The sequence below is a fragment of the Salarias fasciatus genome, chromosome 8, assembly GCF_902148845.1.
Source record: "Salarias fasciatus chromosome 8, fSalaFa1.1, whole genome shotgun sequence".
Lineage (NCBI taxonomy): Eukaryota > Metazoa > Chordata > Actinopteri > Blenniiformes > Blenniidae > Salarias > Salarias fasciatus.
In genome coordinates, this window is record NC_043752.1 from 14,458,881 (window position 1) to 14,486,608 (window position 27,728).

At 43.7% G+C, this 27,728-nt stretch overlaps 4 protein-coding genes across 5 annotated transcripts; 1 reads left to right on the top strand and 3 right to left on the bottom strand.

Moving 5' to 3' along the window:
• Positions 1 to 3,705: 3,705 nt before the first annotated feature.
• On the bottom strand, positions 3,706 to 19,121 carry uros (uroporphyrinogen III synthase). 2 transcript variants are annotated; one of them, XM_030098096.1, is made up of 11 exons: positions 19,091 to 19,121; positions 18,586 to 18,660; positions 18,395 to 18,478; positions 18,208 to 18,304; positions 17,958 to 18,032; positions 17,558 to 17,632; positions 17,369 to 17,452; positions 17,151 to 17,236; positions 16,978 to 17,076; positions 16,757 to 16,875; positions 3,706 to 3,717 (listed from the first exon to the last, which is right to left on the bottom strand). In XM_030098096.1, exons 2-11 carry the CDS (start codon positions 18,646 to 18,648, stop codon positions 3,714 to 3,716), a joined length of 786 nt encoding a protein of 261 aa, XP_029953956.1. In that variant the 5' UTR covers positions 18,649 to 18,660; positions 19,091 to 19,121; the 3' UTR covers positions 3,706 to 3,713. The 2 variants fall into 2 exon arrangements, with proteins under 2 accessions (XP_029953956.1, XP_029953955.1); XM_030098095.1 differs by lacking the exon at positions 3,706 to 3,717 and having other exon boundaries at positions 16,531 to 16,875.
• Positions 12,952 to 16,182, bottom strand: mmp21 (matrix metallopeptidase 21). Its single transcript, XM_030098094.1, has 7 exons — positions 16,030 to 16,182; positions 15,080 to 15,938; positions 14,782 to 14,921; positions 14,468 to 14,609; positions 14,083 to 14,340; positions 13,833 to 14,005; positions 12,952 to 13,257 (listed from the first exon to the last, which is right to left on the bottom strand). The coding sequence occupies exons 1-7, from the start codon at positions 16,180 to 16,182 to the stop codon at positions 12,952 to 12,954; spliced, it is 2,031 nt and encodes a 676-aa protein (XP_029953954.1).
• A 331-nt stretch (positions 19,122 to 19,452) lies between the features above and the next one.
• bccip (BRCA2 and CDKN1A interacting protein) lies at positions 19,453 to 21,511 on the top strand. Its single transcript, XM_030098064.1, has 7 exons — positions 19,453 to 19,638; positions 19,916 to 19,990; positions 20,077 to 20,157; positions 20,237 to 20,323; positions 20,431 to 20,618; positions 20,721 to 20,889; positions 20,982 to 21,511. The coding sequence occupies exons 1-7, from the start codon at positions 19,498 to 19,500 to the stop codon at positions 21,150 to 21,152; spliced, it is 912 nt and encodes a 303-aa protein (XP_029953924.1). The 5' UTR covers positions 19,453 to 19,497; the 3' UTR covers positions 21,153 to 21,511.
• A 442-nt stretch (positions 21,512 to 21,953) lies between these two features.
• Positions 21,954 to 26,479, bottom strand: dhx32a (DEAH (Asp-Glu-Ala-His) box polypeptide 32a). The gene is made up of 11 exons (XM_030098404.1): positions 26,219 to 26,479; positions 25,423 to 25,616; positions 24,890 to 25,262; positions 24,581 to 24,820; positions 24,395 to 24,488; positions 24,084 to 24,233; positions 23,314 to 23,505; positions 23,063 to 23,203; positions 22,742 to 22,932; positions 22,466 to 22,656; positions 21,954 to 22,240 (listed from the first exon to the last, which is right to left on the bottom strand). Exons 1-11 carry the CDS (start codon positions 26,477 to 26,479, stop codon positions 22,045 to 22,047), a joined length of 2,223 nt encoding a protein of 740 aa, XP_029954264.1. The 3' UTR covers positions 21,954 to 22,044.
• Between the last annotated feature and the right edge of the window lie 1,249 nt (positions 26,480 to 27,728).

Consider the following 27,728-nt stretch of genomic DNA (forward strand, 5'->3'; position numbering starts at 1 on the left):
CAAGCAAACTGGCAGTTGTTTTTGTCAACATTAAGCCCAACTGTCATTTAGACAAAATGACTCAATACCATTTTCTCAAATGTCTTCTATGTAAATTACTGCTTAGAGCCTGTGAATCACTTTTTTTTTTTTTTTTTTCCCTCCACTCACTCCACCGAGCAGCTCCATTTTTCATTTTGGGAGCAACGAGCAAGCTAATGGAAGCTCTCAGCATTAACAAATACGACCACTGAAGAATGTTCTATTTGCATCAGGTCATTGTTTGATCCATAAAAGAAAGGGAAAATGATGAAGGAGCAGGAGCAGGGAGGGAAAAAAAACAAGTCTTCCTTTCCCATTGAAGACAGCAGACTTGGCAAAAGAGTAAACAATGCGGCTCCGCATACAGCTTGGAGACTTCATGGAGCCATCGCCATGGCAACCCCATTTTCTAGTCATATCTTTAATGAAAAGGTAATGAGAGAAACATAACAGTCCCAACTTCATTACCGGAGTAAGATTCAGTAATAAAAACTAAATCAGAGCGTCTGTCATTTCAAGCAGCAGCAGCAGCAGCAGCAGCAGCAGGTCTGCAGCACACAGCAGCTAGAAAAACAGACTTTGGCCATTTAGAATAAGGAGGCATATGCATGGTCAGATGCTGATCAGATTTCATATAACATACTCATTTCACCATAGTAAAAAAAAAAAAAAAAAAAAAAAAAAAAAAAGATGCCAGAGGTGTGAAATGAAGAAATACATCTTACTATGAGCATTACGTTATGGTGCATTCCACCTGCATTCATGACAGCCCCGGCTGAGCCAACAAGGTGCAGTAAATTAAACACTGACACCTTTTAGGTTGCCCGGCGTGCTTTTTTACATACCGACAGAAAAATATCCATTCACCTGAAGTAAACCTCGCTTCCTTTAAGTTCTCTGATCCATCCATTCACGTTCTCCACCTGCCTTTTCACCTTCCCAGCTTATAATTACAGTAGCTGCAGTGAGGTTGTTGACATCCTGGACACGTTATTGGTCTAAACTCCTATTATTTTTCCAGCCATAGCAGTAGAAATCAACCATTCTGAATGGAAGCAATGTGAACTCCTGAAGAAAGCCAAGCTCGGGATCAATCTAGGGAATTCTCACCGTGAGGAAGAAGTGCAAACCACTACTCCACCGTGCTGCTTCAGCAGTGACTCAATGTTCCAAAATGTCACTTTTTCAAAGCAGCTCACAGTGCATCTATGTGTTATGACAACTCTCCTCCCCAATAACATCGAGGCGCGCCATAATTACAGTCTTCCAGGGGTGGTGTTATTCAAATAAATGGAACTGTAATAAAATCAGCAAGAAACTCATCTGTGATTAGACGTTGGCAACACTTTAGTTAAGCGGAGGGAAAGACCTCGGTTTTGGTTTGCTCAGTCTCGAGTCACCGTGAATTTTTAATGTATTAAAAATGTCAATATTTGTTGAACTGCAACCAAATGGGAGTCTGCATATTAACATTTCCTCATTACATTGAGGGAAAATTTAATTCGCTGCAATTATGCCTCCTTCAGAAACTATTTGCTGTTGCAATTTAGGAGACAGACTTGAGTTGTGTTCATGGAGTTTATGTGCAGCGAACAGCTGACTGCTGCTGTAAAAAAAAAAAAAAAAAAGAGAGAGAAAAAAACAAGGTCAAGGAAACAGTAAATTGAGGCAATAAAACCAAAACAATGAGCGAAGAGACAATAAAACAAGGAACTGAAAGAAAATGGCACAGACAGCGAGGAAGATATTCAAGATTACTTGTGACGTATTTGATTGAGAAACATGAAAATAATCATTAGAGCCATTTGGAGAAAATTAGTTTACCTGTTTCTTTCTTCTAACCCAACATAACCAGTGAAAAACTGGTACTGTTTTGAAGTTTTGTGGGGTAAATACCTGTTTTGTTGTAACATTTATGCAAGGCTGCAATGAAACAGCATTAGACATGCTTTTTCTTCTGCTGCTCAGCGTTCGCTCTGTTCATAGTCCCATTACATACATATTTGACAAAGAGGTTATTACATACATGCGGGGTGGGGGTAAAATGAGAATTTCAAATGATCGAATCCTCCTGGACGGTCTTTGCATTTTTTTTTTTTCTTTTTTTGCACCCGGCTGCTGATGGCTTCTTTGCATTTTACACAAGAATCCCGTGTTCGCCGTGTTTGTTTAATTGGATCTGAACTTTGAAAGGGGGTTGCCCTCCAGAAAATGAGACGCGGTCCCCTCCGGTCGCCCTGTAAGGTAAATATGAGTCGCATTTAAATCCGCGTTTCGCTGCAGTAGTTTACCTTGTCGTCCTTTCTCCTCATTACCACGGTAACCTTGTGATCTGGACGATTTCTCAGCCGTAATGATGCATGATATTCTGAGAATAATTTTAATCTGGACCGGGGAGATGTGGCTGCCAGGTATCAAAGTCTTTGGCTGCCTTCAGCGGCGCGCACAAGCCATACAAAGTCCACCAGTAGCCAGCCTCTCTCACCTCCTCCCCCAACAGCCCTCAGACATCTTCCATGCATAATTAGGTAGAGTCCTCTGAGAATAGCAGGATTTTTCTTTTTTTTTTATTAAGATGAGGATTTTTTTTTTCTTTTTTTTTAAAGAAGCACAATGTAATATGTTATTATTTCAATGAGAAGTGGTCCCTACTGGAGTCAGTGAGAGCCCCAACTGATCCCTGTCATAATATCACCCAGATTTGGCATTTTGTCAAGCAGGGTTGAGATTTATTCTAATGCTCCTGCAATTTAATTTTAACTATCTCTCTTCGAGTGCGAAGCAAACAGGCTGAAATGCTAACTGTGGCGATACCGGGGCCAGCTGAATGGCAAGTCATTGCCAAAATAAGAAGAATGATAAGAATGGTGCCCTAGGCTACAACCCAGATCTGCTATGAATACATTCAAGGATAATTGTGCGCAGTGAGTGGACCACTGTGTTTACAAAGGCGCATTAACGCCGAAGCCAAGACAGTGCAGGAAGGAAGAATGTACGGAGCGACGGAGGGATCCGTCCGTATGAATACATTCTTCCCTCATTGTCCTCTCAGACAGGAGCATCATTACTGGCTGGACACAAGCTCTGGCAGCACCAGCCTTCATTATTATGCAGCAGTCGACACAGGTTTAACAAAGAGAAATTTGTCTAGCATTTGTTTATCTGAAAGACCAGAGTCTGGCACGGCGGCGCTGGCAGGGGCAACAGCAGGCTGAGGAGGAAAGACACTCAAGGAAGTTAGCGGCTGCTCACAGCCCTGCAGCCCCCCACCCCCACCCCCACCCCCACCCCGCATCGCCTCTCCACCGCCATCGCCCTCTCACACACAGGTGCACCGCTTTTTATACTCCACACATCAAAGAGACTCCGACGGAGTGAAAGATGGGAGCGAAGAGCGGCTCATCTACTGTTGTATCCTGTGTACAAACCTGCATGCAAAAGTATGATTATTTTTTGATATTTTCGCAATGATTCTTGAGGTATATGGTTTTTTTTTTACCTCAATTATGATAACACAACCGTGAGCAAGGTCCCAAAAGTTTTTTTTACTTTGTTTAAAGCTGGGATTCATTGTGTATCGTGATGTTTTTAATGGCATCCCTACTGTCATTTCAGGCTCTTTCCCCTCCTCGTGTCTGATTTCCGTTCTCCACCCTGATGTGTTTCACCGGTGTCTGGGTGTGTGATTGTCGTCACCTGCTGGCTGCAGTATATTAAAGCCTTGTCCCATGTGTTCCGGTTGTCACTTCGTCTGTGTTTCTGTCTTTATGGACATTGCTCCCCTTGAACTTTAACCTTTTGGATCATCTGATTATTAGTTTCAGCTCTTGTGATAAAATGACCACCTTCGTTTCCAATAACGGAGTCTCTCTCGACCTGAATGTGACTATGTGGGATCCGACCTGAGCCACCGCTGTTTCTCCCCCCACTTACCCTCGGTTTAATCCTGCTGCTGCCTCACCCTGAACCTCTCCGCGCCCCTCAAATCACAAGTCCACACTCTTCCACTAAATTAACAATGTAAATTCTTTTCGGAGGAGTAGGTGTGGCAGCGCTGAGTTATTGACGGGTTTTTTTTTTTTTTTCCCCTCCCCTCCTCAACAGCTTTGTTGCAGAAAGAGGGCGGGGTGCTTGGCCTGTCCTTGACCTCCCTGTGAACCAAATACATCAGGAGACTGCTGCTGAGGAGATTAAACTCGTGTAACAATGAGACACTGCAGGAGTAGAACTCGGCTTTCCTCTGCGTATGTGCTCCAGTGACCCAACTAAAACTTTCTTGAAACTCACCACCACGCATCGAAGAGTCAGAGTCGCCGCCTCCGTTGCGTGATTTGTGCAGACAGGAGATAATTTGTAATATCTGTTCTTTAAAAACACAATCGCAGTACAATCGGGGAGCGCTGCGCCCTCGTCTTATTACAGACAGCAGGTGCAGATGGTTAAAGGCAGGTGCTCTGTGGGAAAAAAAAAAAAAAAAAAAAGGAAACAAGAAGGAGGGAAAAAAGAACAAGCACCTGGTCCCTCTGTTGCAGCAGTCTGGGGCTGCTCTCACTATGATTAGCTTTGTTTCTCCAACAGAGCGCAGCGAGGAACAAGACCTACAACTTCATTAGGGTGGAGCGCAGCACCCCTCGCTTCGCCTTTGTCCTACACTTGACTGCACAAAGTTAGAGGAGGACGAGGCGTCCGCGAGGATCCTTTTTTTTTTTTTTTTTAATTACCAGCCGTGTTTCTGTCACTGGTGTGTTACCTAACCACAAGAAGAGAGCCATAATCTGATGGTTTTACAGAGAAGGAATCTGCAAACACTGAAAACGCCCATGGCTGATTTCTCAAAGATGTATGCGGGAAGAAGAAGAAGAAGTAGAAGAAGAAGAAGACACCCAAAGCTGACCTGACAAGCTGTAATAAGCTCACTCCTACAAGAGTTTGGCTGGGATTCAACACATCCTTTCTGACCCACCTAACTTTTTTTTTTTTGAGGTAGCGCGTTTGAGAGCTTCGCCAAGCGAACCTGTTTAATCACCGCCTCCTGCCGACGACGACGCTCTGCGAGCGCGCCGCCGCCACCGCCGAGCGTCTTCAAGGACGAGCGGAAGAAATAAGTAATAATGCGTGTTTGTGTTGCGAGAGCTCGTGTGCTCGCAGATTTGCTTTATTCATGGCCTCACTTCATCTGTCAGCCAACCATTTAATAATTGAAGGAATTATCAGGCCAGGGGATCCAAAGCCCCTCAGAAATGTGTCATGCCCCTGAGCAAAGCCGGCAGAAAAGAGAGAAATTGAGAAAGAGGGGCCTCCTGATTCAGAGCTGCGTGTGCGTGTGTGTGTGTGCGTGTGCACAACACCACACAACAAAACCCAGTCATGTTCCACCTACATACAAAAACACACACACGCAAAGTTACAACACAGAGGTTGATGATGCCACAAATGGCAAGCTTTGACTGGCAGAATATCAATACCTCATAACAGCAGGAGCCCATGCATGTCAGATAAATTTCTGATTCTCTCCAAACGCCGCTCTCCTATTTTCCTGTGCATCAGAATGGGTGTTTTTGATGTAGCTAGATTTCACCATGCAGTTTGGCTAGTGTCCCTCATACAAAGAATGTGACTGACGCAACATTAATCTCCAAACAAAGAGACTGGCACAACTACTCCGCACAATTTCAGGGCTGTGAGGTGGCAACGTCAGTCTCAATTTCTCACTGCTCCTTCAAAAGCTGTTCCACTTTCCCCGAATTCTCATTTAGATCAAACAAAACACTCCAGAAAAAGGAGGTGAAATGGTAGCGTTTAAATCCGTGACACACATGCACACAGGGGACCTCCTTCTCATTTTCTAAACAGAGAGTCATAGCAAGAACTTTTAAATTTGCCATAATAAGGTGTGACCTACATGGGAGGGAGCCAAAGCCCAAACTCCAGCTCCCAGCTAGATCCGCTGCCTATTGAGTATTCCAAAATGTAATGCATGAACATTAAGGAGGAGAGAGCTTCTCCTCTAAAGACATAATTCTACCACGGCTGACACGTAACACTTCCTGGAGCATAGGTTAGGATACATACCGCATCCTTCAAAGCGAAAAGCATGCAATATTTATTTTACTGATGCACTGTTTGGTACGCGCTAAAAAAGCGACATTACCGACAGCAGCCAGAGGTTGTAACATAATATAATCTCTCTGACACTGACATATGAAATGCATTCCTCAGCTGACGTTCATGAATAATGGCAGCTGTTTAAAGAAGAACAACTCTGAGGTCTATTTTCAAATAGGTTTCAGCTGCGACGCTGCAAAACAACCATCCTGGCGAGCTGTCGGGAAACGCGTCTTATCACGAGCAGAGGAGCTGCGACTCACGTCTTTATGGTTAAAAAAAAAACAACAGCAAAACGTTCAACGTAAGTAGGAAGGAAAGTGTTTTAAGATCATGATTTGTTTACACGTTTGCAGACTAAATTCCACATTACAGCAAGATTTCATCATGTACCTCAAAATGAAAAAAAGGTGCTACATGATTTTTTTTTTTTTTTTTTTTTCAAAAATTATTATTTCAGTGCTCCCTCAGAATAGAAGCTCAGGAATAAAGTGGCAGTCATTCACCGTGTCCAGTGTATGTGTGAAAGGGCAGCTTATTCTGCGTGCGCTCGGGGCCTTGTTAAGGGTGGCGAGCCTGGGGAGAGCTCCCGCGGACGCCGGAGCCCCAGAAAGGCCGAGCGAAGACAGTATAGCAGCCCTGTACACATAAAATGTGAGGAGGTATATGGTCGGGGTTATTTTTGCAGGTCGGGTCTTTTATAGGCCGTGACAACACTCTCCAGGTAACTACTGAGCTTTTGGAGCAAGGCGGCAGTCTCGCAATGCAATAAAAAAAAAGTGGCAAGGAAAAAAGAAAGCTCTTAAAAGACCTTTCCCCGCTGCAGACGTTTCGACTTGCCACAATCACAGCTGGCACTAATAACACCAGCGATTAAATTTAAGAGTCCTGCGAAGCCATGACAGCGCGTTCCCGTCCACCACACGTCCTCAGCGCTGCATTTATTAAATTTGTTAATTTCACATACATGACCAAATATGATGATCAATTGAAAATTTTAAAACCTATTTTCTTTAAACGTCTCAGTGAAAAACAAAGCCAGCGTTTTTAATTCAAGCGAGAGAAGAAAAAAATCACTGATGTTCTTAAATTATTTCGTTATATAACAAACTTCACTGTTTGCCTTATAAGTGAACCTCACGTTTGGCATGTAAAGCGAATGTCTTACTCAGATTATAAATGCGTTTGGCTGTTAATAAAGATAAAAGAGCATTAAATAGAATTAAATGTAAAAACTTTCCACCATTCTGTTCATATCCGTAATTGCTGCCTGACATTTCCATAGCTATTTTTTTTTAAATGAAGTATATGTAAAGTACACATAAATATGGATTACTATATCATTACTGAATTAATCCAATATTTTTTCAATTTACCAGTCATTATTTTAACCATAGTAATACACAATTAAACAGTGAAAATAGTCCACTTTGGCTTTATTGTTTTTATTAAGACAAAGCTACTGCAGTAAGTCTTTAAAGTGAATTATAGGCTATACCATAAGCGACCCCATATTTTCTTCACAGGCTGTTTAATGTTAAAATATAAGACATAAACTGCGCTACTGCTAAATCAACTTCCATATCTCACATCATGATTCTCCACACTTCTGTTCCACTGTAGTTTCTGTTCTATATTTCTATTATGTATTCATTTTTGAACAGCGTGTCTTCAATAAGCTTTAACTTACAGTTTGACGCTCTCCTGTGAAAGAGTTTTTCTTTTAAAACGGCCTCTATTAACATAAATCTTTATCCATTTTTAACACCGCCAGTATTTGAGTCTTCTTCTTTGACCTTGTTTATTTCATCAGAGGTCAGTTTTTAGAACTTCGACATACATTTGATCAGAACTTTTCTGTATTTCGAAGTCAGTGAAGTGTTCTGAGTCTTGACCTGCTGCACAAAAGCCGAACGACGACGGTGAAGGCAAGAAAAGCGTGTTTTCACTTTCGGAGTAGTCGGTGGAAAATTGAGTTTCTTCTCAAGGGCCCGTGGACGTGAATGAAACCAAATCCCTTGATAATGGAGACAAAAGTGTGTATTTTGCTGCACTTGAACTGTCGCCTCATTAATGAGTGTTACCGGTGACATTAAGTTACAGAGAATGAATCGATAGTGATCAATAGGTCCTGTGTGTCACAGTCTCTCAATTTGAGTTCACAAAATCGAAAGACTGTAAGTTCGAAGCCGCTTTCTTCATTTCCCTCCTCCTGTCACTTTCCCAGGCTCGAAAACGGCGGCGGCGGCGGCTGGGCAGCCGCTTCTGTGTGGCCATGCGTGGGACAGCTTCACCCCCCCCCCCCTCCTTTGACCTGCAGTTGCCGCTCAGACTGACATCTCCAGAAAACCCCCCCTTTGCTTTTGTCTCTCAGACTCCTCCTTAGCCCCAGAGGTCAAGGTTCAGCTTGCAGCGGGGTGGGAGAGATTCCTCTTGTGCCCCCCCCCCCCCCATATGGAAGCAAATTGGCGGACTCACTGTGGGATGACAAACACATCCTGCTCCACACCCACACTATTTGTTTATTAGGTATTTAGTCAATACCTAAATGCTGCATTATGCATGAGGGTACACAATGCTTAATTACAGTTGCATGATTTGAATTCCTCATTCAAATGAGGCTGTTTGATACGTGGACTATTCTCAAGAGGAGACATGTAATTACTGTACTATTTCCATTTGGCGTGGAAACCCTTGCTTACATGTAGAAGTAGGAAAGAAAGTCTGAGACATACTTGTTCTATCGCCTGAAAAATGACTTCTACTGCAGACTTACACATTTTTTCTGTCAAACAAAGAGTGTGTCTTCTTCTTCTTCTTCTTCTTCTTCTTCTTCTTCTTCTTCTTCTTCTTCTTCTCCACGGCATAATGACAGCATGAAAGCTCGCGTTTGTGAATCCCAAATCCTATTTACCTCTCCGCTATGTTAAAGATCCTGCAGGAGCACTTTGCTCGAAATCATTTGATGATAAAGCTTTTGAAATATTGATTTGAATGTGAAATTGAGAAGCAGCCGTGAAGCCTTCAGTCAGTGTTTTTTTTTTTCTTCTTCTTTTAATCCCAAACTACTTCAGCCGGGGGCGAGAAAAGAAGCCGAAAAAGACAGACAGGGGGGGACAGACGCTGGCGGAGGAACATCTGTGAGGGTGTTCAAGTGTTTAGAAAGGAGTGTATGTTTAAGATTCAAGAGGGCCGCGCGCGCTTATGTGTTTTAAGGTGTGTGTTTCGGTTCCTTGCTGAGGGAGGTGAGAGACTGTTTGATTTTTGAACCACTGTAAACAAGCCAGAGCCTTGTTAACGATGCCACTCAGAGTTAATGCTCAAAACAACTTTCAACTCCAAATCCGCTTTTCAGGAAAGTCTGAATTCCATGCTTATTACCGCGGAATAAATGCTGATCCGCGCTCTACCTTCAGCGTGGCGGAGGAATCTTTGGCAGCGACTACAAATTCCCCTTTCAGACACTGCGGAACGCAACACGCAGTGTGAGTGCAGCCTGCCCCAATCTGTGTTTCCATAACCCGTCATTTTGGAACCCCCCCCCCCCCCCCCCCCCCCACTCCCCCCACTCCCCCCACTCACAAACACGTCAACGTTTCCACAGTAGGGTGCTGACAACAGGGGACACCCACGGTTTGTGAAATAAACCCCCCCTCTTTTTATTATTCTGCTGTTAGGATACACCTGACACTTTCAACACACACACACATACACACACACCAATGGGTGAAATCTCCACCAACCCCAAAAAGCTTTGGACTGACAGTGTGGATGGCTGCACAAAGTGGATGAAGAGCTGACTGAACCTGCTGTGTGCATGTTAAGGTTGCCCTCTGCTGGCTCAGTTTGTTGTTGTTTTTTTAACAACAAATTCTGATTATTTTTTTTTTTTCTAAAGATCTGTGTTTAAGATAAGCAAAGATGAGGTTCACACTTCATGTGGCAACTTTGTCATCACTGTATGTATGTGATTTTGTGTACTTGTGTTCCCCAGCTTTCAGACCTACAATCTCTATAAGTAGTCATGCTATTGTAAAGAAGTGGGCTTTGAAAAATGTGTTGAACAGAAAAATAGTTATGAAATATATTTGTAGATCTTTTGATAATGTGTTTTTCTTAAAAGAAGGATCAATTCATCATGAAATTTTACTAATAACATCCTATCCGTTCTGTTATTATATCAGACTCTCCTGTTTCCATTTGCAGCTTAAAGGGAGAAGTGTGGATTGAATGGCTGTGTCTGAATACGTCCTGAGTCGCCCATATCAAGGTGCACCGGGGGAAAGTGAATGAATACAGGAAGTTGTCCCATCCTCTGTTGCAACTGATCAATATTCTTGAAGTTTATTCCTCATCCTGATGAAGTTACCACTTTGGTTCTATCAGGAAGATGAGTGGACCGGCCATGAAGGATTTTCAGGCAACAGGGCATAAATTACACCATGGAGGCTGGAGACATTATCTTTCTTCAATCCATCACATCCAAAAAGATAAAGTAAAGGCCACACACATCTCCAGAGCTTATTTTAACTCACAGTGCAGCTTCAGTTCTGCCCCTGTTGGCTTTCATACACTGAAGAGTTCAAAACATCGACTTGTGGCCTCTGCTTTCTCTCTATTGTTAAAATGCTTTCAATCAAAATGTGAGTTTTTCTTCGGCGATGCGAGCAAAATAATACATTAAATTCGGCATCCATCCCGCTAGGTACAGCAGGAAGCGGCATAATGTTTATCAGAGAGGAAATCCTGGGATTGTTTACCGCGGAAAGCCTCTCTTTATGAACAGAGCATCATCACACATCACCCTGGAACTCATTACTATTAAAATATGGAACTACAAGAATACATCTCAAAGACAATAAAGCTCCCAAAGGAAGAAAAAAAAAATCCTTATATTTAAATGCATCACACTCCCAACACATAGCAGTTTGTTGAACTAATCCCTTGGCAAACACACCTGTGTGCATATCTCTCAAATGAATTAGCACTAGAGATGATTGTTTCCCTCTCTGCACGGCACTTCAAAATAAAGCAACAGCGATACAAGTTATCTTCATGTCTGGAAGAGTGTGTGTGGGGATTTTTTTTTTTTTTTTTTTTTGACATATGAACGTGATGTGAGAGCTTCGGTTTCTGAAGAGCCTCCCCGGTGGATTCCCGTGGCATGACACAGGTTGTGCTGCAGCTCCTGCTCCCATCAGCATGACTGATCGCGTTTATCCCGCGTGCATCCAACAAGGCCCAAGGTGCGAGGAAGGGAGCTTTTAGAAGCACAGATCGCTGAGCTGTTGAGGACTGGCGCGTGTGGATAAGGTTTCACAGTGCGGGGAACTCCGAGGCAGGAAGATAATGAAATGTGCAAACCGATCAAAAGCCTCCAGCGCGGAGCATCATCTCGCGCATAAATATTTAATATTAGTTTGTCAATTAATCCTGCTGTCAGCCACACAGTGGCAAACACACTGCAAATTATATCCAAACATCACTGCAAGTTACTCGGTGCTCACTTGATCTCTCTTATATCCCTGTAAATGTTGTGATATTATCAAATGTATAACTTCCTTAACCGGAATTGGCACTGCTGTAAACCCACTCAAGGATTTACAGTGAACTGCTAAATATCAGGCCTTGAAAGCAGGCATGCATCTTGAGCAAAGGAACATTTATCTGCATGCTTTCAATGCTTTCGTGAGAAGAGAAGCTCCCGTAAATGTCTGAGCATAGGCTCATCATCCCATGACATTCCTCTCTGTGGCTCCGCTCACCATGACATTTTGTTCCTTTGCTTGTAATTGATTTCTACTTCAATTTATTAATATAGCCTATGGAGCGCCTGCAGCACAACGAGTTATCTCTGGCCCGCCAGGAGCTTAATCTCCTAATATGAGCTGAATTAATAAGAATGTTCAAGTAACGTATTGATTACAGAATCAATGGCTGTTTCTTTGCATCGTGTCACATGATTACCAGCGAACGTAACAGCATTAAGTGCTGCAACAAGCACCGCTTTAAATCATTTAGCTTCAGTCTAATAAAATCTATTTTGACAGGCTCAATCTTGAACCCAAGTTTTTTTTTTTTCTATCAAGCAAGATTCAAAGAAATTAATAACTCTTAGCCTTCAAAGAATCTGAAACCCATGGAGAGAAACACACAGATGCTTTCATACTGTACATCTGAATAGAAAATCTGACTTCTGTCAAAAAACGTCTGTAATCCATGGATGGAAATATCTTCACGATACGTTCATTCTTCATTGAAGAAAAATGTGTCTGACATAAGAAGTCGAAGCAAAATATCAGTGTGACATTTAGAGCAGTTTCTTCAGAGTGCACTGAAGCACGTTGAACCTGATGGTGATCAGCAGCCTGTTTGAATGTATCAGCTACATTAAGCAGAGTGCATTTTTATCCATCCATCTCGGGGCCGTGGCGGGGAGGGAGGAGTGTTCATCTCACACACTTTTACATCTACAGATTATTCACAGTCGTCAGAATCATTTATAGGAAGAACATGCAAACTCTAGACAGAAAAACTCCCAACAACACAATGTAAATGGAGTTTCTGTAAGAAATCAAGGTGCAACACATCCCTGATTCTTTCTTCAACATTTTTATTCTTTCAATTTATTAAACTAACCTGAGATCCAGAACTCTTTAAGAGTAATTTCGTGCTTAAAAAAGGACAAACAGCGAGTACATGTATTATTAACATACATCAGTAAAAAGCAAGCAACAAAATTCAGCATTGTTTTTGTCTTTCGGGTAAATACGGTAACATGATCAACAGTTCAGCCCATCTAATGGGTGAACACGTGCAGCGCCCTCAGCGCGTCAGTCTGAGTGTGGTGGGATGAACGTTGCAGATGTCAAACCAGTGCTGGTCCACCTCCCTGTGCGGCAGCAGGCCGTTCCGCGGCAGGAAGGGCCTGCGCCGGCGATCGCGGCTGCCCGCCACTTGCCAGAAGCGCGTGCCCTTGAGCAGAAAGATGGCGTTGTGGGTGTAGGAGAAGTAGGCAGCGTCAACGTTACCATCTGGATGGTCTCTGCTCACCACTGGAGGGAAAACATTTCTGATGTTTTTGGGGGAGCCTCTTGCCAAGCTGTTGGCTTCCACATCGAATGCATACACCTGTTTGAGCAGATAATCATTCTCTCTCTTATGCAGAACACAATTCAATTACAAAATGCAAACAAACCACAGAGGAAGTTTGAACACTCATCTGTGCTTTTCTACATTCCCTCAAAGGACGGAGAAAGAATTAATTTTCCCTGGCACTTCACAAAGTTTTATTTATTTACTTTTCAACCACTTTTTTCTTTCCTTTTTAAAAAACTAAGCCAGGAGCTGATTTAATCTTGAAACTACATTTTATGAATCCACATGCAGAAACTGAGCAGAACTCTTCTGCTTGAAGCATTTCCCTTTGACTGTATGTCAGTAGATGAATAGTATTTTGATCAAATTTAACTTTCTCTGAAGAAATACCACTGGGACTGTCCTTTGGGGCAACTGCTGAATGATTTATCTACAACATCATGTGTTTTTTCCTTTAGTGGGTGGCTTTGGGGGTTAAGATCATATTGCATTTGCTATCATTTACTCTCTTACTGTTGATATTTTGCATCCTGATGCATGGCAGCACATTTTAAATACCTTCTATATCTCCAAACTGCTTGTGTCCAAGAAGAGAAGGTTGATCTTACCTGATTGCCCTTGAAGAAGTAGATGTGAGAGTCCCTTCGGTCGTAGAAGGCCGTGTCGATGGGGCCGGGGACCCCTGGGAAGCCCTCTGAGATCAGCCTGGGGTAGATGTGTCCATCTGGGTCCTGCCTGAACACCCTGTCATTCTCAGTGTCATATCTCCAGAACTGAGTGCCTGGAGGGTGCAGTGGTATTCAAAATAAACTCAAGAGTCATGTCATTTAAAGAAAACTAATTAGTTAGATACTCTACCTTTGAAGAAGTACACAGCATCTCTTCTGCGGGACCACACGTGCACGTGCGCGTCCACCCCGTCCCCGGGAACGCCCTGCCAGCCGGCCTGCAGAGCCACCGGGTCCCCGTAGCGCGTCCTGTTGTTCCGGTTCTCGTACAGCCAGTACCAGCCGTCCCTCACGAAGTAGGTGTTAAACCGGAGGACCACCTCCCCGTAGGACGTCCTCTCCCTCCTTATCCAGTCAAACACGGTGTTGAACCGACCCCTGCAGCCCCCTGGCGCCGCGCACGAAAGAGCAAATCGGTTTTGTGTCATTCTAACACTATCAGATGTGAAGAAGGGGCATTGATCCATTTGCGTCTGTGTCTGAGAGGATCCACTAGATGGCGCCGCAGCTCCTACCATAAAGATGCTGGATCTCTTTCCGGTCCATCCAGTCCATCTCGAAGGCTGCCTCGTGGGGCAGATAGCTGGGCTGCATTATTGACCCCGGCCTGTAGATGTGGGGTAGTCCCAGAACATGGCCAATCTCATGAACTGCCACCTAAGAAGTGGAGCAACGACGAATGAACAGTAATCAGACCATTCTTTTAAAGTTTCAGCACATCATCCAACGGTCAATATTTAATTTTACAGCAATGACAAGAAAACAGTAAATACAGTCCATTAGTTTTCGAAATGACAAAAAACAAGAATAATTTTCATGCGATGCTCACTTTCAGGAGGCTGATCCCACTGCCTGCATTAGGACCAGTGAAATGCTCGTCGTCATCGAAGTGTATGTCACCCAGGAACCAGGCGTGGGCAAACTCCTGGCCAGTGCCGTCAAACCTCTGGTTGCATCCCAAATGCCTTCCTAAAGTGAAACAGTTGTAGGCCTATCAAATAAAATAAGGGTGCAGTAATTTCTCAACGGTGCATTCTGTCTTTCTGCTCACAGAGAACTGATCACATGTTGTCTACTTGCAAAAGTTAATGCAAATTTGGATAAAAAATAAAAAATAATAAAGGTACCTGTTCCAAATCCCAGCTTGATGTCGACATCCTCTAAAGGGGAACGAGTATCCTCCACAAACTCCAGCGGCGACACTTCACTCCACATCCTGAAGGCCAGTCTGAAGATGTACCTCTGCTCTTCGACGGTCAGCTGGCTGCTGTACCCTTCTCCGATCAGCCTCCACCTCAGCACCTCCTTAGAAAAGGCCATGAAGCCACTCTCCCTCTTGCGTCTGCGTTTGGACACCAGGTCGGTGAGGAGAGGCTTCCTCTGCTGCGTGTTGACACTGACATTTGCCATTTGCCTGCTCGCTCTCATGTCCTGTGAGCCGTTTTGAGAAGTGACCTCTGAGGACTCGTTTGTGTGACTCACGCTGGTGTTGTTGGAAATCCCTGTCAGAGCGTCTTCCGTGTCGTTAAAACTGAATGTATCATTTTCTGAACCTGCGATGCCAAACGCAGCGTCGCTGATTGTGCTGCTGCTGTCAGTCTCATCAGAGTGATCGCTCACGCTGGTCTCGGAGTCACTCGAGCTCTCAGGTGCCGCCGGGGTGTTGAGGTCGACCTCCATATCCGGGACTCCACATCGAGGTTTGTTCATCGCCTCCTTGGTGGCCTCGTCAAACACGCCCGTGACAAGAAGGCCTGACACCCTCTGAAACTCTTTAAGTGCTGAAATAAATGCCTGGCTCTCAGTCTGACTCTCGTGCCCGTCTGGATCACCAGCTGGAGGAGTGTCTCTCGAATGAGACGCTGAGGTTCCCTCTTGAATCGTGGCTTGAAATTCATCCAGGAAGTCTCCACTGAAAGATGTTTCATCAAACTGAATTTCCTCCCAGTTAACTGGCTTGATGAACCCATATCTTGAGAGAAATTGCTGTAACAAAACATGCATTAAATTACACTGTCCCCATAATGACACGTTAATTGAAAACAGACTAGAAGCTGTTGGATTTGTGTTGTTTTACCTCTGCAGTGTATCTGTCAGTAATGGCCCCAGCACGATGAGAAGCCAGCATCTGCACATCAGAATGATCCCGCTTATGAAAAAGTTTCTCTGCATCACTTGAGCTGATATTAGACAAAAAAAGAAAAGCAATCAGCTGGATAAGAGTCAGCATCGTGGCCTGGGGTTTGTCTCCGTTCTGATGAGATGTTGGCCAAGCAGCAGCAGCTGCAGTGTTTTATACACAGACCACAGTTTGTCCACTCCCTTCAGAAGGTGCGACTGACTCCCTGCATGCGACTCACTTCCTTCACCTGAGCGTGAAAAGTCAACCCGACTTTACTGTTTGACTCAACTGTATGGACGTGTTGATCATGCTCCGGCGGTTTTAAGTGGACTCTCAGTGAGATGTGGAAACAAGTTCAAAACCTTCACCTTCATGTGGGCAATAACTGTGATCTCTGAAAACACCTGCGGTGAATACAACACACACACACTCACTCCAGTTTTTGTTTTTCTTTAATTTACACCATTCCCCATGTTGCCACAATAATACAGATTTATTTACAAGAACACACATATTTACACTTTTTGGATACATTTCATCAAATAGACTTTCACAGCATGAAAAGTAACATATTTCTCAGTGCAAATACTTGATTTGTCAAACAATGATAAGCATATAAGATAACGACACACACAGAGAGGGCGGTGGACGGCGGATGGGTTTCAGAGCTGAGGCCGCTCACTGCAGAGTTTTGGCTATCGCTGCTGCAAGGTGCTCAGCTGTTGGCTTCTCCGCAGCACAGCTGACACAAAGGCCTTCTGCCGTCATTGCGTCCTGTGTGGTCGGTCCGATTGCTGCGAACTGGAGAAAGAAGACTTTTAAGCTCCGATCAGACACTATGATGATATCTCAAACTTTTAAAATCAATGCATTAATCATATGCAACTATGAAGAAGGATCTACCTTTATTTGAGGCAGCGCTTCGCCCGACAGCCTCCGTACTACATCCAAGCAAAACTTCACCCCTGATGGACTGAAGAAAGCGACACTTGCAGGGACGCCCTGGTTAAAGCCATGAAGAATCATTAGCAACCACATCAAATACTGTACTCAAACAAAGTCAGTCAAGTTTTTACCTGCTCTGCAAAATAGTTCCTGAGATTTTTCTCCAGATCGGGATGTTCAGCTGTTTGATAGACAGTCAGCGTCTCCAGAGGCACTCCTGGAAACAAAGAAACAGATCCCCTCAGTGATAAAGATAGTGCAATTATTATTTTATAATTAGTGCAGCCCCAGTGGGACTTTTATCACCTTGAGTTTTAATTGTGAGACATGATAGGGGGGATATGCTTACCATTTTCTTTCAAAGCCGTGGGCAAAACTTCTCTTTTGATTGAGCCACAGGGGAAAAAAAGCGGTGGAATATTTGTGTCCTCTCCTATGACAAGAATTAAATATGAGGTCATTTAGTTATCAGTATAATCGGAGAATTTCTATTAAATTAAACCGTGAGGAATGTGAGAGTGTAAAAATCCCACTGTACGTTCAATGATAACACGCGAGAGCACTTCGGCCGTCCCCGTGTCCTCTCCCAGAGGGTTCAGTCCCAGAGCTTTCACTGTGGAGGGTAAATCACACTGATCAGATATGGGGTGACGTGATCGGGTCACGAAAAAGCTAAAACCGGTTACATGTGCTCCGACTAATTCAATTACTGAATGACTGACAATAAAGAGGTAAACCCGATGACAGAAAGCCGCTGCACCTGCTCGACAGCAAACTGCGACTTGTGTCGGACAAATAGCTGAAGGTGGTCAAATGACTTCACGCTCCTCTGGGAGCACCAGGTGTCTGACGCACTCGGCTACGATTAGCACGGTAACCACAAAGAAACACACAGCTCCGAGACAGATGTGTTCACAAAAATTGTGACAATAACTCACCCAGTGCTGCAGTTGCTTTTCCAACCACATACACCGACTTTGTGTTCCACTTGTCTTTCACCCATTTGTCCCATTCTGAAGAGATAGATGACTGAATTCATAATAATGTCAAAATACATCAATATAATGAGCATTAAAATACAGGTTTTTAAAAATAACATTACAATACTAAGAACACATGATGGTTTAGCAGGTTTAATCCACCATCTACAAGCTGCTTGCTGAAATGTAATGCCTGTAATTGTCTCACCTTCTCTTCTTTCTTCTGCTTCTAAACACATTCTCACAGCTTCCACTGCTCTCGGACTGGTAAATATCAGGCCACCATGTTTCTCAGGCTGAAAAAGCTGAAATAGAAATACCTCTTTAAGAAGACATTCACGATTCAAATGTGTATTTATATAGAAGAAGGAAACAACTCTGGAAATTGAATTTACCTTATCTGTTAAGGTGTTTAAGGAGACAAACTTAAAAGACAGCACTGGAATTAGTGTTGCTTTGTGTCCATGAGATGCCAGCTCCTTCAAAATAAAAATATCAGAGCATTTAAATTACTGGTGAGACATGGTGATATCTTCAGAGCATACATAACAAAACAGGCAGGTGGGTTTCATTGAATTGTATTTACCTTTATGTAAGGATCAGGTCCAGAGTCTCCTTCTCTTGGCTCTTTGAGAAGGAGTACATTCATTTTTGCAACCTTCTGTAAAACAAGTATGGAGAAACACAGCAGGATAAAGTGAAGTAGTGAATGAATAATGCACTGTCAGGCAGTCATGCTCCAAAAAACTCTTGAGATCAGTGGGTGTGAATGCACACGAACTAAACTACACCCTTCCGCTGTCACATGCTGATAACCATGCTGTTGAGTCACGACTAAAAGAGTACAGATGGACAGCAACAGCAAAATGCTGAGGGAATGTAGATAAACCTTATTGTGTTCAAACGTCAGTGTGTTATTGTTTTCATTAGCAAGACATACTGGGTGACAGATTAGCTAGAGCGATATTACGTTCACAACATCAATTCGTCATACTTTGTAACCTTAAACGGATCATTTACATAGCTTTCTTGGGGGTATATTGGCCTAAATAACATAAAGAAACATAGAAATATTGCACAAAAGTCTTTACCTCGGTTTGCTCAGACAGGTGACATTATCCGTTGTTACGCAGGGGTGACACGGCATTGTATATTTGACTAACCTTCATGGAAAACCAAAATCATGCAATTTGTAGTATAAATTTAAAACTTTGTTAAAATTAATTGTTATTTCTACATTAAACGGGGATCTATAAGAGAGATGCAGAGTCGAGATGCAGTTTACACAGTTATCCACCCCTTTTTTTTAAATGGTTCAGTCCATCTCACCACCCGGTGACTAGCTGACATTGTGGTTCTGGTAGGAGTTTCACCATGCAGAGAATCATGTGATGTCTGAGCCAAAATGGCGGCGTCAGCGTTTCAGCTTCTCCAACAGCTGTAGCTGACCTTTAAACCCTTGCCCCGCCCACTATCGGTACACACGCGTGTTTGCAGCATGGCTTCTTCGGCTAAAAGAAGAGCAGTGGGTTTGGGTGAAAATCCCGAGGACAGTGACAACAGCTCCGACGAGAATTTCGAAGAGGACGAGGACTCTGGAGAAGATGACAGCGAGGCATCGGAGGAGGAAATCAATGAGGTAAACAACTTTATATCTTGTTTTTTGTAGTAGCTGGCCTCTTTAGCCGGCTAGTTAGCATGCGTGCTAATCCGGATTTCGTTTTGACACCTGTTTAACAACATTGCGTTAACGCGGCTGGATTATCAACAATAATCCAGGAAGCTTTGCTGTAGTGGTTGGATGTGATTCTAGTAAATGTTGCTTATCTTCACTGGATAACTGAAACTTGCAATCATTTTTTTATCACGAAGACAGCTCGTACATTTCGTTCATTATTCTCTGTTTTGTTCATCAGGAAGTTGTCGTGGATTTTGAAGCCCATGGTATTTCACACAACGACTTTAATGGCATAAAGAAACTATTGCAACAGGTTTGGGAGGATTTATACACTCTATAAACAATTTGTTTACTTCAGGCTGTCATCTCACTATTTTTTAATGTTTGTTTGTTGTCCAGCTCTTCCTGAAGGCTCATGTAAACACATCTGAAATGACAGACATCATCATCCAGCAGAATCATGTCGGCAGTGTCATCAAGGTGAGGAACTTTAAGTTTGGTGTTTTATTTTTGCCTTTTTTTTTTCAGCCCTGACTTTAATTCTTTCGTTTTCCACCAGCAAGCTGAAGTTCCTGAAGACAGTGATGATGATGATCCAGATGAAGTGTTTGGCTTCATCACAATGCTCAACCTGACAGAGAGAAAGGTAACAGCTTAAAGAAAACACACATTACACATTACTGTCAGTCTGTCACAGAGAAAAAAATGATTAAAGTCAGTATAAACTTTGTATTTGTGTGATGCTATTGGCAGGGAGTACAGTGTGTGGAGGAGGTGAAGGAGCTCATAGTGGATCAGTGTGAGAAAAACGCTGGCCACAGCGTGACAGAACAGCTGGAGCAGATCCTCAGTGACACCAGTAAGCCTGTGGGGCTGCTGCTGAGTGAGCGCTTCATCAACGTGCCGCCTCAGATCGCTCTTCCGTTGCACAAACAGCTCCAGTGAGTTCTCTCTCCTCTCAATCAACATTTTTTTTTATGAATGTTACTTTTCACATCTTAAACATGCGGGATAATAAACTTGTCTGTTATACTACCCTGTAGGGAAGAAATGGCTGAAGCTCAGAGGACAAATAAGCCCAGTGGGAAGTGTCACTACTGTCTGATGATCAGCAAGACGTGCAAAGAGGCAACAAAGAGTGTTCCAGCCAGGGGAGGAGCGCCCAAAGAGGAATACATGTTCGTCAATGCAGAGGAGGAATTCTTCTATGAGGTAATAAGTGACTCTACCTTCTCATGGTGAAATATCATGGTGATCCAAAGTTTAAATATGCCATTTCACTCCTTTTTCTGCTTTGTTCACAGCAAGCCATCATGAAGTTCCATTACTCAGTCCAGGAAGAGGCGGACTCCTGCTTGAGTGGCAGGTGGTCATTTGACGACGTACCGATGAAGCCTTTCAGGACTGTGATGTTGATTCCCTCAGACAGAATGCCTGCCATCATGGACCAACTCAAAGAATACCTAACTGTGTGAACTTCAATCACCCCAAAACACCTATGCATACACACTGAAGACCTTCAGGCTTCATGAAAATGTTTGTGTACAGACAGCTACAGTGGTTTAAATACTGTAAATCTGAGCAAAGTGACAGTTTTTAAGTTCAATTTGAAGAGACTGTAAATCTAATGGAGAGTGGTATTCAGCTAGGACAATATTAAAGTCTTGATCATACCCAAACGATACATTTTGTGCTTCAAGATTTTGCTCCTTGGGACGTTTACATTCAAAAGAAACCACAGTTACCCTTTTATAGGTTTAGATATTGGACTCAGGTACCATTCTACTGATGAATTTGATTTTTGTAGAGCTCTAAAAAATAAAAATCACTTTGCCCACTTGCAGTTGTCTTCTTTTATTCTGTATCAGTTTTTACTAGGTCAATCATACTTTAATGCCATGATGACACAAAAGTTAACCCACAGTTGTACATGAAGGGAATGAATTGGAGTTCATTTGTTCAACAGCTTGTGCGTGAACTCATGTCTTCAAATCACCCTGTTGATATTGAAGGAAATACTTTTTTCCCCTTTAAACAACAGCTGGAAACCATTGACTAGTACTTGTTTAAATATAAAACCTGCAGTCAATGTCAAATCTTGTCCACAAACAGTTGATTAAACAAATGTACAAAAACATGAATTCTACATTTGCTCTATTGATGGAATACAGAGAGGATGCTAATGCAACACGAACTACTTCTTTACATGTCTTTCATTTGATTTAGTGATTTCTGCAAAGGGAGTCACATGCAACCACAACATTTTGTCTGTAATAAATTAATTCAGCATCTGGATTTCTGACCGCATATCTTACAAGAACGATGGCATTTGACTGTAAAATCGCAGCCTGCATTTATGACTTGAATTTACTGAATCACACATCTGTCGTAAGCCGGAGTCAACGCCGTGCAGCTGCTGTTGGCGTCGCTGCTGATGGCCACGGCCCGTTTCTTCTCCTTGCATTTCCTGGATCCCTCTGGCTCCAGCATGCTCTGCAGTATGTCTTTGCTTTCACTGGGAGGCAGATTGTAGAAGAAGTACACCGGGGCCATTTGAATGAACCTAAAACAAATTTAGAAGAAAAAAAAAAGTGTTTTGGGTTAAAAGAGGACATTCAAATAATCACTGTACAGATAAGAGGATTAAAAGATCTCAAAATTCAAAGAGCTCAGTCTTATTGCAATAACAAAACATGTTTGTCTCGCCAGTGTGGCGAATGGAGGCGTAATCCTTCAGAACTCCGCTCTAATCTGTCGGGACACATCTGATAATGAGAAATTGACTTACACTTGAGGGGAAATTTCAGAGACGGTCCTCATGCAGTTGTTGTCTGACAGCGTGTACTCGTTGAAGACGACCCACTCCGGCAGGCCCAGCTTGTGCGACTGGGCCCCGTAGCTGGAGAACGGGTGCACCTGGGCCACGTGCTTGTGTGCGAGGATGAAATAGTTGCCCGATCCGTCCACGTCACGCGCGATCTAAGGAAAGATCCAACACTGGAGGTGAGCTCGGCTGAACGTCCCGAGGCGATACTGTGGATATATTCGTGTTGTGTCGCCGTACCTGCATGAAGAAGCCAGCCAGCAGAGCTCTTTTGATGTTGTGAGTGTTGGTTTTCGTTCCAAAGGAGGGTTCAGAAATGGGGAGCTCGATCCGGTTTAGGGTGTCGGTCAACTCTGTGCGGATGGCGTCGGCCGTTTTCAGTGAAGAGTAATCCAGAAAATACTCCCGGCACCATTTCTCAGTGGTCAAATCTGGGAAAAGCGCATGACAGACATGGAAATGCTTCATAACTTCCTGATAAAACCAAGTTCTTTATATATGGAGGTTGAATTTCTTTTCTAATTCAAAGCCTATGTGGCACCAGACTTCAACACGTCTTACATTCTTCTCTCTGGCTCCTCTTGAAGGCGTTGTAGATGTTAATGAGGGTGAAGTGATCGCCTTCGGGGTGCTGGAACTTCCTGTGGCACTGCAGAGCCTCGTGGGCCGAACCAGCAGGTGGCTCCAGAAAGCAGCTTGGCGCTAAAAAAAACACAGGAATCAATGAGACGCTGGTCCACTGGTCTCACTGGTCCAGGGTCAAAGAGAAAGCCCATAAACAACAAGTGACTCATCGCAAAGTTTGCACATACCTGAGAGCATTGCTGCGATCGTCAGCATCTCGCTCACGCAGTCGAACTCGCACGATGCCAGCAGAGCTTTGGCCATCTGAGGATCCACGGGGATTTCAGACATTATGATGCCAATCTCAGACAGGTTGCCGTCGTCGTCTAAAGCTGCGAGATAGTCCAGCTCCTCCAGCGCCTGCATGAGACCCTCGGGATCTGACACAGAGATGCACATTGACACTTTAGTCACAAAGTATAGCGTTCATTCTCAATGAAAATGAGAATTTCGTGATATACAATGACAAAAGCTGCTTCTTCTATAAAACTAAATTGCTAATCCTGTTGGCCTCGAGGAGAAGGAAAAAAAAACTTTGCACTTCAGCTGTTAATACAACAAAAAGAAAATCATTCTGGCATGTGAACTTTATGCCAAATTTTGCAATAATTTGGAAACATTAATACATTTGGCTTGCTCTTCCTCTCCATTGTGCTCGTCTGGCACGGCACCGAACAAGACATGTTGTATAATCGTTAATGAGGTGGCCTCTTTTACCCCACTCTGTTCATGTTAGGACGGGTAAGAGCTCAAACAATGGTTCGTCGCCGGGCTGTCGGCTCGGCTCAGTCACGGATGGCTGGAGCCAAACAGCTACACGGCAAAAAAATTCACCCGCGCTTCCTCCAATCACACAACCTCCCACACCGGCCCGTTACTGGCTTTGTGAGAAACTAGCATCCAAATGGAACTACCGCTCATCGTTTGAGGGGAGGTCGTCTCTGTGGAGATGCTTCACCTGGTCTGTCGATGAAGTTACACTGTCCAAGGCCGGCTATCTCCATCCGCTTCAGGAACAGAGCTGTCGGTGTGATGTTGGACTCCAAGATCTGTGGGGAAGTCTCTGCAGGCGATGGACTCGCCTCTGGATAGAGGCAGAAACATTTACCTAGGGAATAGAGTTCAGTTAAGCAGTTATCCTGTCTTCAGGTTTCAATGGAAAACTGGGAAAGCAGCTTTTTGGAAATACTGCGTTTGGACTGTATTCAGGGTAGGGGAAGAGGAATCAAACCAGCAATCTCAGGATTGGAAAATCATCATTCTGTTTACCTGTTGGTCCTGACAGCTGCTTGCGTATGTCTGCCTGACACTGACTGATGGGCCGAAGAACCTTTGAAAAAGCTCTTACTCTGGGATTGTAGACCTTTATGGAGAAAATGCAAAAGCAGAACACCGATTATTAACACAAAAATAGTCATTCAAACATTAGAAAGTCGTCGGAAAAATGAATTTCACCATTTTTCTCTGAACCCCCGTGTCAATGACGAAGTTGACCGACTCGGCGGGCCACCACACGTCCTCCTCCTGGTGTGTGGACAGGAACACTCGTCTGGACTTTGCGGAGCCTGCTTGCTCGGCCAGGTTCGGCAGCAGTCCTAAATAGCTGGAGCACATGATGATGGGTACCATCTGGTCCAGATCGCCTCCCAGTCTGGTGCCCTCTCTCTGGAGGATGCTGTAGGCACACTGGACCTCCTGCAGGAGACAGGAGAAATGAATGAAACCGTACTTACACTTAGAATGTTCGGGTCTCGGATGTCTCACTTCGTCTGAGGCAAGAAACACGACGACATCTCCCCCCTCTTTGGTCCGATGGATCTCCAGCACCAGCCTCAGCGCCGAGTAGAAGTAGTCCTTGTTGCTGCTGTAGCTGTGGACCACCTCCGCAGAGCCCGGCGCCTCCAGGCTGATCAGCGGGACGCTCCTGTAGTGCTTGAGAAGCTTGTCGGTCATGGGCGGGACGGAGAGGACCACCACCCTGAGCTCCGGCCTCTGCAGCAGGATGTCCCTGAGGAGGCCCAGGAGGACGTCCGTGCCGACCGTCCTCTCGTGGGCCTGGTCGACGATCACGACCCCGTAGTGCTCCAGGAAAGGGTCGGACATCATTTCTCTGAGCAGCATGTCGTCTGTGCAATATCTAACCAAATGACGCTTATCAGAAAGATCATATATTGGAAAACAAGACTGAATAACTTTTACTGAACAGAAACAGGATAAATAGGTACATCATTTCAACAGATGGCCCATCTGGGTTGTGTTTTTCACTTGGGGATGTAAAATACATCTCGTGAACAAACCTTAGGACTGTGTCTGCGGAGCAGCAGGTCTCCAGAGGGATGGTGTACCCCACTTCATGGCCGATGTTTACGTCCATTTCATCAGCCACGCGTAAGGCCAGGTCTACGGCCCGCTGCTTATTGGTCTGTGTGCACACCACCATCCCGTGCTGGTACTGGGCCGACAGGCAGAGCTCTGCACACCACTGCGGGATCTGAAAGACAAAGATCACTAAAAAATATCCATCCTGAACACTTCATACATCTCTGACTTGAAATTAAGACGACAATCAACAGAATGTCTTCTATTACTGCTCTTGTTTCAGCAGTGGCGGGATTATAAACGGCCTTTTGTTTAAGCACGCAGCAAAACAAACAGTGACAGGAGATATCCTATGGTATTATCTTTCATAATGCAAAATTGCTTTGGCAGCACGCGGCGGCTCCAGCGGATCAGGGCTTAGCAGCAGGAGGTCCCCTAACAGCTCTGCCGGAGCTATTGTAACAGCCTGATGGTGAGACAGGCAGGAGCTCGGACGGCCGCTCACTGACACAACAGCATCTGCTGAGCTGGGCAGCTTCTGTTCACACGAGTATGGCAACACTGGGCAAAAAAATAAAATATCTAAAAAAAGAAAATAACAAAAGGGAGACTAAACAGATCAAATATTTGAAATGTATAGAATTACTAGTAGCATCAGGATGCAATATGAGAAGAAATCTGAGAAAAAAAGCGTGCTTTAATAGAAGAGATATTAAAAAAAAAGAATGTATTGTTTCCAAAGTAAACAAGAACTTTGAAAGTTCTTAGTCTTACCTGTGTACTCCTCCCAGTCTTGGCTGTCCCTGACACAACAATCAGCTGGTTTTCTTCCAGAGCATCTTTAAACTGGGACCTGACCTTCCAAACAGGCAGACTCTTCCTCTCTTTCAGAAGTTTGTAGTAACGAGAGGAAAAGGGCAATCCATCAAACTGGTTTAACTCCAGATCATCACCAAAGCCGAACACATCTTCTCCAGGGAATTCTTCACTGTCATCCTGGATGTGCGACTCTGAGGATGTGTTTCCCTCCGACATGACACAAACATGTATATCGATCCAAACAGAATAGCACAAAAGTTGTGTTTCCACTCCGTCAGCGAGTTCATTCAACCGGAATCTTTTCATGAAAGAAAAAAGTCTTCAGTTGAACTCAGACAACATCCCATAGTTTGGACGGAGAAGAGGATTAATCAATACACACTTTCCTATTTGATAAAAAAAACAACCCACTCATCTGTCCGGGGTCTGTCCGCTCTGGAGCCGTGTGGCGCGCGGTGCGCACCGGTGCGTAATTTCTCCTCGGCGTGGCTTCACACGTGTTCCCAGCCGCTTCACGCGCTCATAATGACCGTGAGTCCCGTCATAAGCGCCCAATATGATCCAGAGCACCACGTGTGAAGCAGCGAGGGAGCTCAGCGTCCTCAGCAGAGAGGAGAACTACGCAGAATTCTGAAAACATGACGAACTGTGAGACCTCAGATTAAATGTACAGTTAATCAATGAAATTTATTTAAATACAGAGGTATTTGTACGTATCCGTCGTGTATTTATAATGTTTTTTTTTAATATTTTATGGATCTGGAAAGCAGAAATAACCAAATAGATTCTCCAGTTATTACTTGAGGTTCAAAAAGTTACAAATCAATTCATAAATTTGTATCAAGTCCAAACAGGTTGTGTCAACTTAATTTAATTTTGGAGTTCCTGCAGATTATCCACAAGAGGGAGCTGTTGGTTTATTGTCAGTCCAGTTGCATCATTCCTTCAGGATGGGCGGCTGGTCATGATGAGGACTACAGAAACTTCACACCACTCTCAGGAACACTCATGCTATAAGGATATAAAATAAATATGGCACATTTATTAGAAATAATTGCTTGTGCGTCTTTGAAGTCAGTTTAATAATTCAAGCAGAACTCTTTTCTTCTTCACTATTAAAATGCATTTAGTGATGAAGTGATTTCAGAGATTCTTTGGTGGACATCTGGGTCAAATGAGACGATCGTACAAATATCAAATATCTTAAAGTTTTGAGGAAATTACCTTGAGGGTTACAAAGATTGAGCGTGGCCCATCATTCAGTACTGAGGAAACTTGTTATAGCCTTTGACATCGACTCTTCACGATAAAGCCCGATTTGACCTAGATATGCAAATGAGCAACTATTCGATGATGACGTCACGCAGAACTTTCCTGAGTTGGCAACAATGTATCAGTTTCAAAGTATTTTTTTTTAAACAAAACACAATAAAGTGCATCATATTTTGTTTAATTGGTAAAGGAG

Bases quoted from the DNA above. Each gene is read 5' to 3' on its own strand.
- mmp21 (XM_030098094.1), bottom strand. From the start codon at position 16,182: ATGCTGACTCTTATCCAGCTGATTGCTTTTCTTTTTTTGTCTAATATC. The intron at 14,341-14,467 runs GTAGGAGCTGCG...GCGCGGCGCCAG, and splicing joins AGAGATCCAGCATCTTTATG to GGGGCTGCAGGGGTCGGTTC. The intron at 13,258-13,832 runs GTAAGATCAACC...CTGCTCAAACAG, and splicing joins ACTTCTTCAAGGGCAATCAG to GTGTATGCATTCGATGTGGA.
- uros (XM_030098096.1), bottom strand. From the start codon at position 18,648: ATGAATGTACTCCTTCTCAAAGAGCCAAGAGAAGGAGACTCTGGACCT. The intron at 18,033-18,207 runs GTGAGACAATTA...CTATCTCTTCAG, and splicing joins AGCAGAAGAAAGAAGAGAAG to AATGGGACAAATGGGTGAAA. The intron at 17,077-17,150 runs GTAAAAACTTGA...GGCTTTAACCAG, and splicing joins GGAACTATTTTGCAGAGCAG to GGCGTCCCTGCAAGTGTCGC.
- bccip (XM_030098064.1), top strand. From the start codon at position 19,498: ATGGCTTCTTCGGCTAAAAGAAGAGCAGTGGGTTTGGGTGAAAATCCC. The intron at 20,158-20,236 runs GTGAGGAACTTT...GTTTTCCACCAG, and splicing joins ATGTCGGCAGTGTCATCAAG to CAAGCTGAAGTTCCTGAAGA. The intron at 20,619-20,720 runs GTGAGTTCTCTC...ACTACCCTGTAG, and splicing joins CCGTTGCACAAACAGCTCCA to GGAAGAAATGGCTGAAGCTC.
- dhx32a (XM_030098404.1), bottom strand. From the start codon at position 26,479: ATGTCGGAGGGAAACACATCCTCAGAGTCGCACATCCAGGATGACAGT. The intron at 24,234-24,394 runs GTAAACAGAATG...TCTATTCCCTAG, and splicing joins GCAGCTGTCAGGACCAACAG to GTAAATGTTTCTGCCTCTAT. The intron at 23,506-24,083 runs GTGAAGCATCTC...TCTCTGTGTCAG, and splicing joins TAACTTCATCGACAGACCAG to ATCCCGAGGGTCTCATGCAG.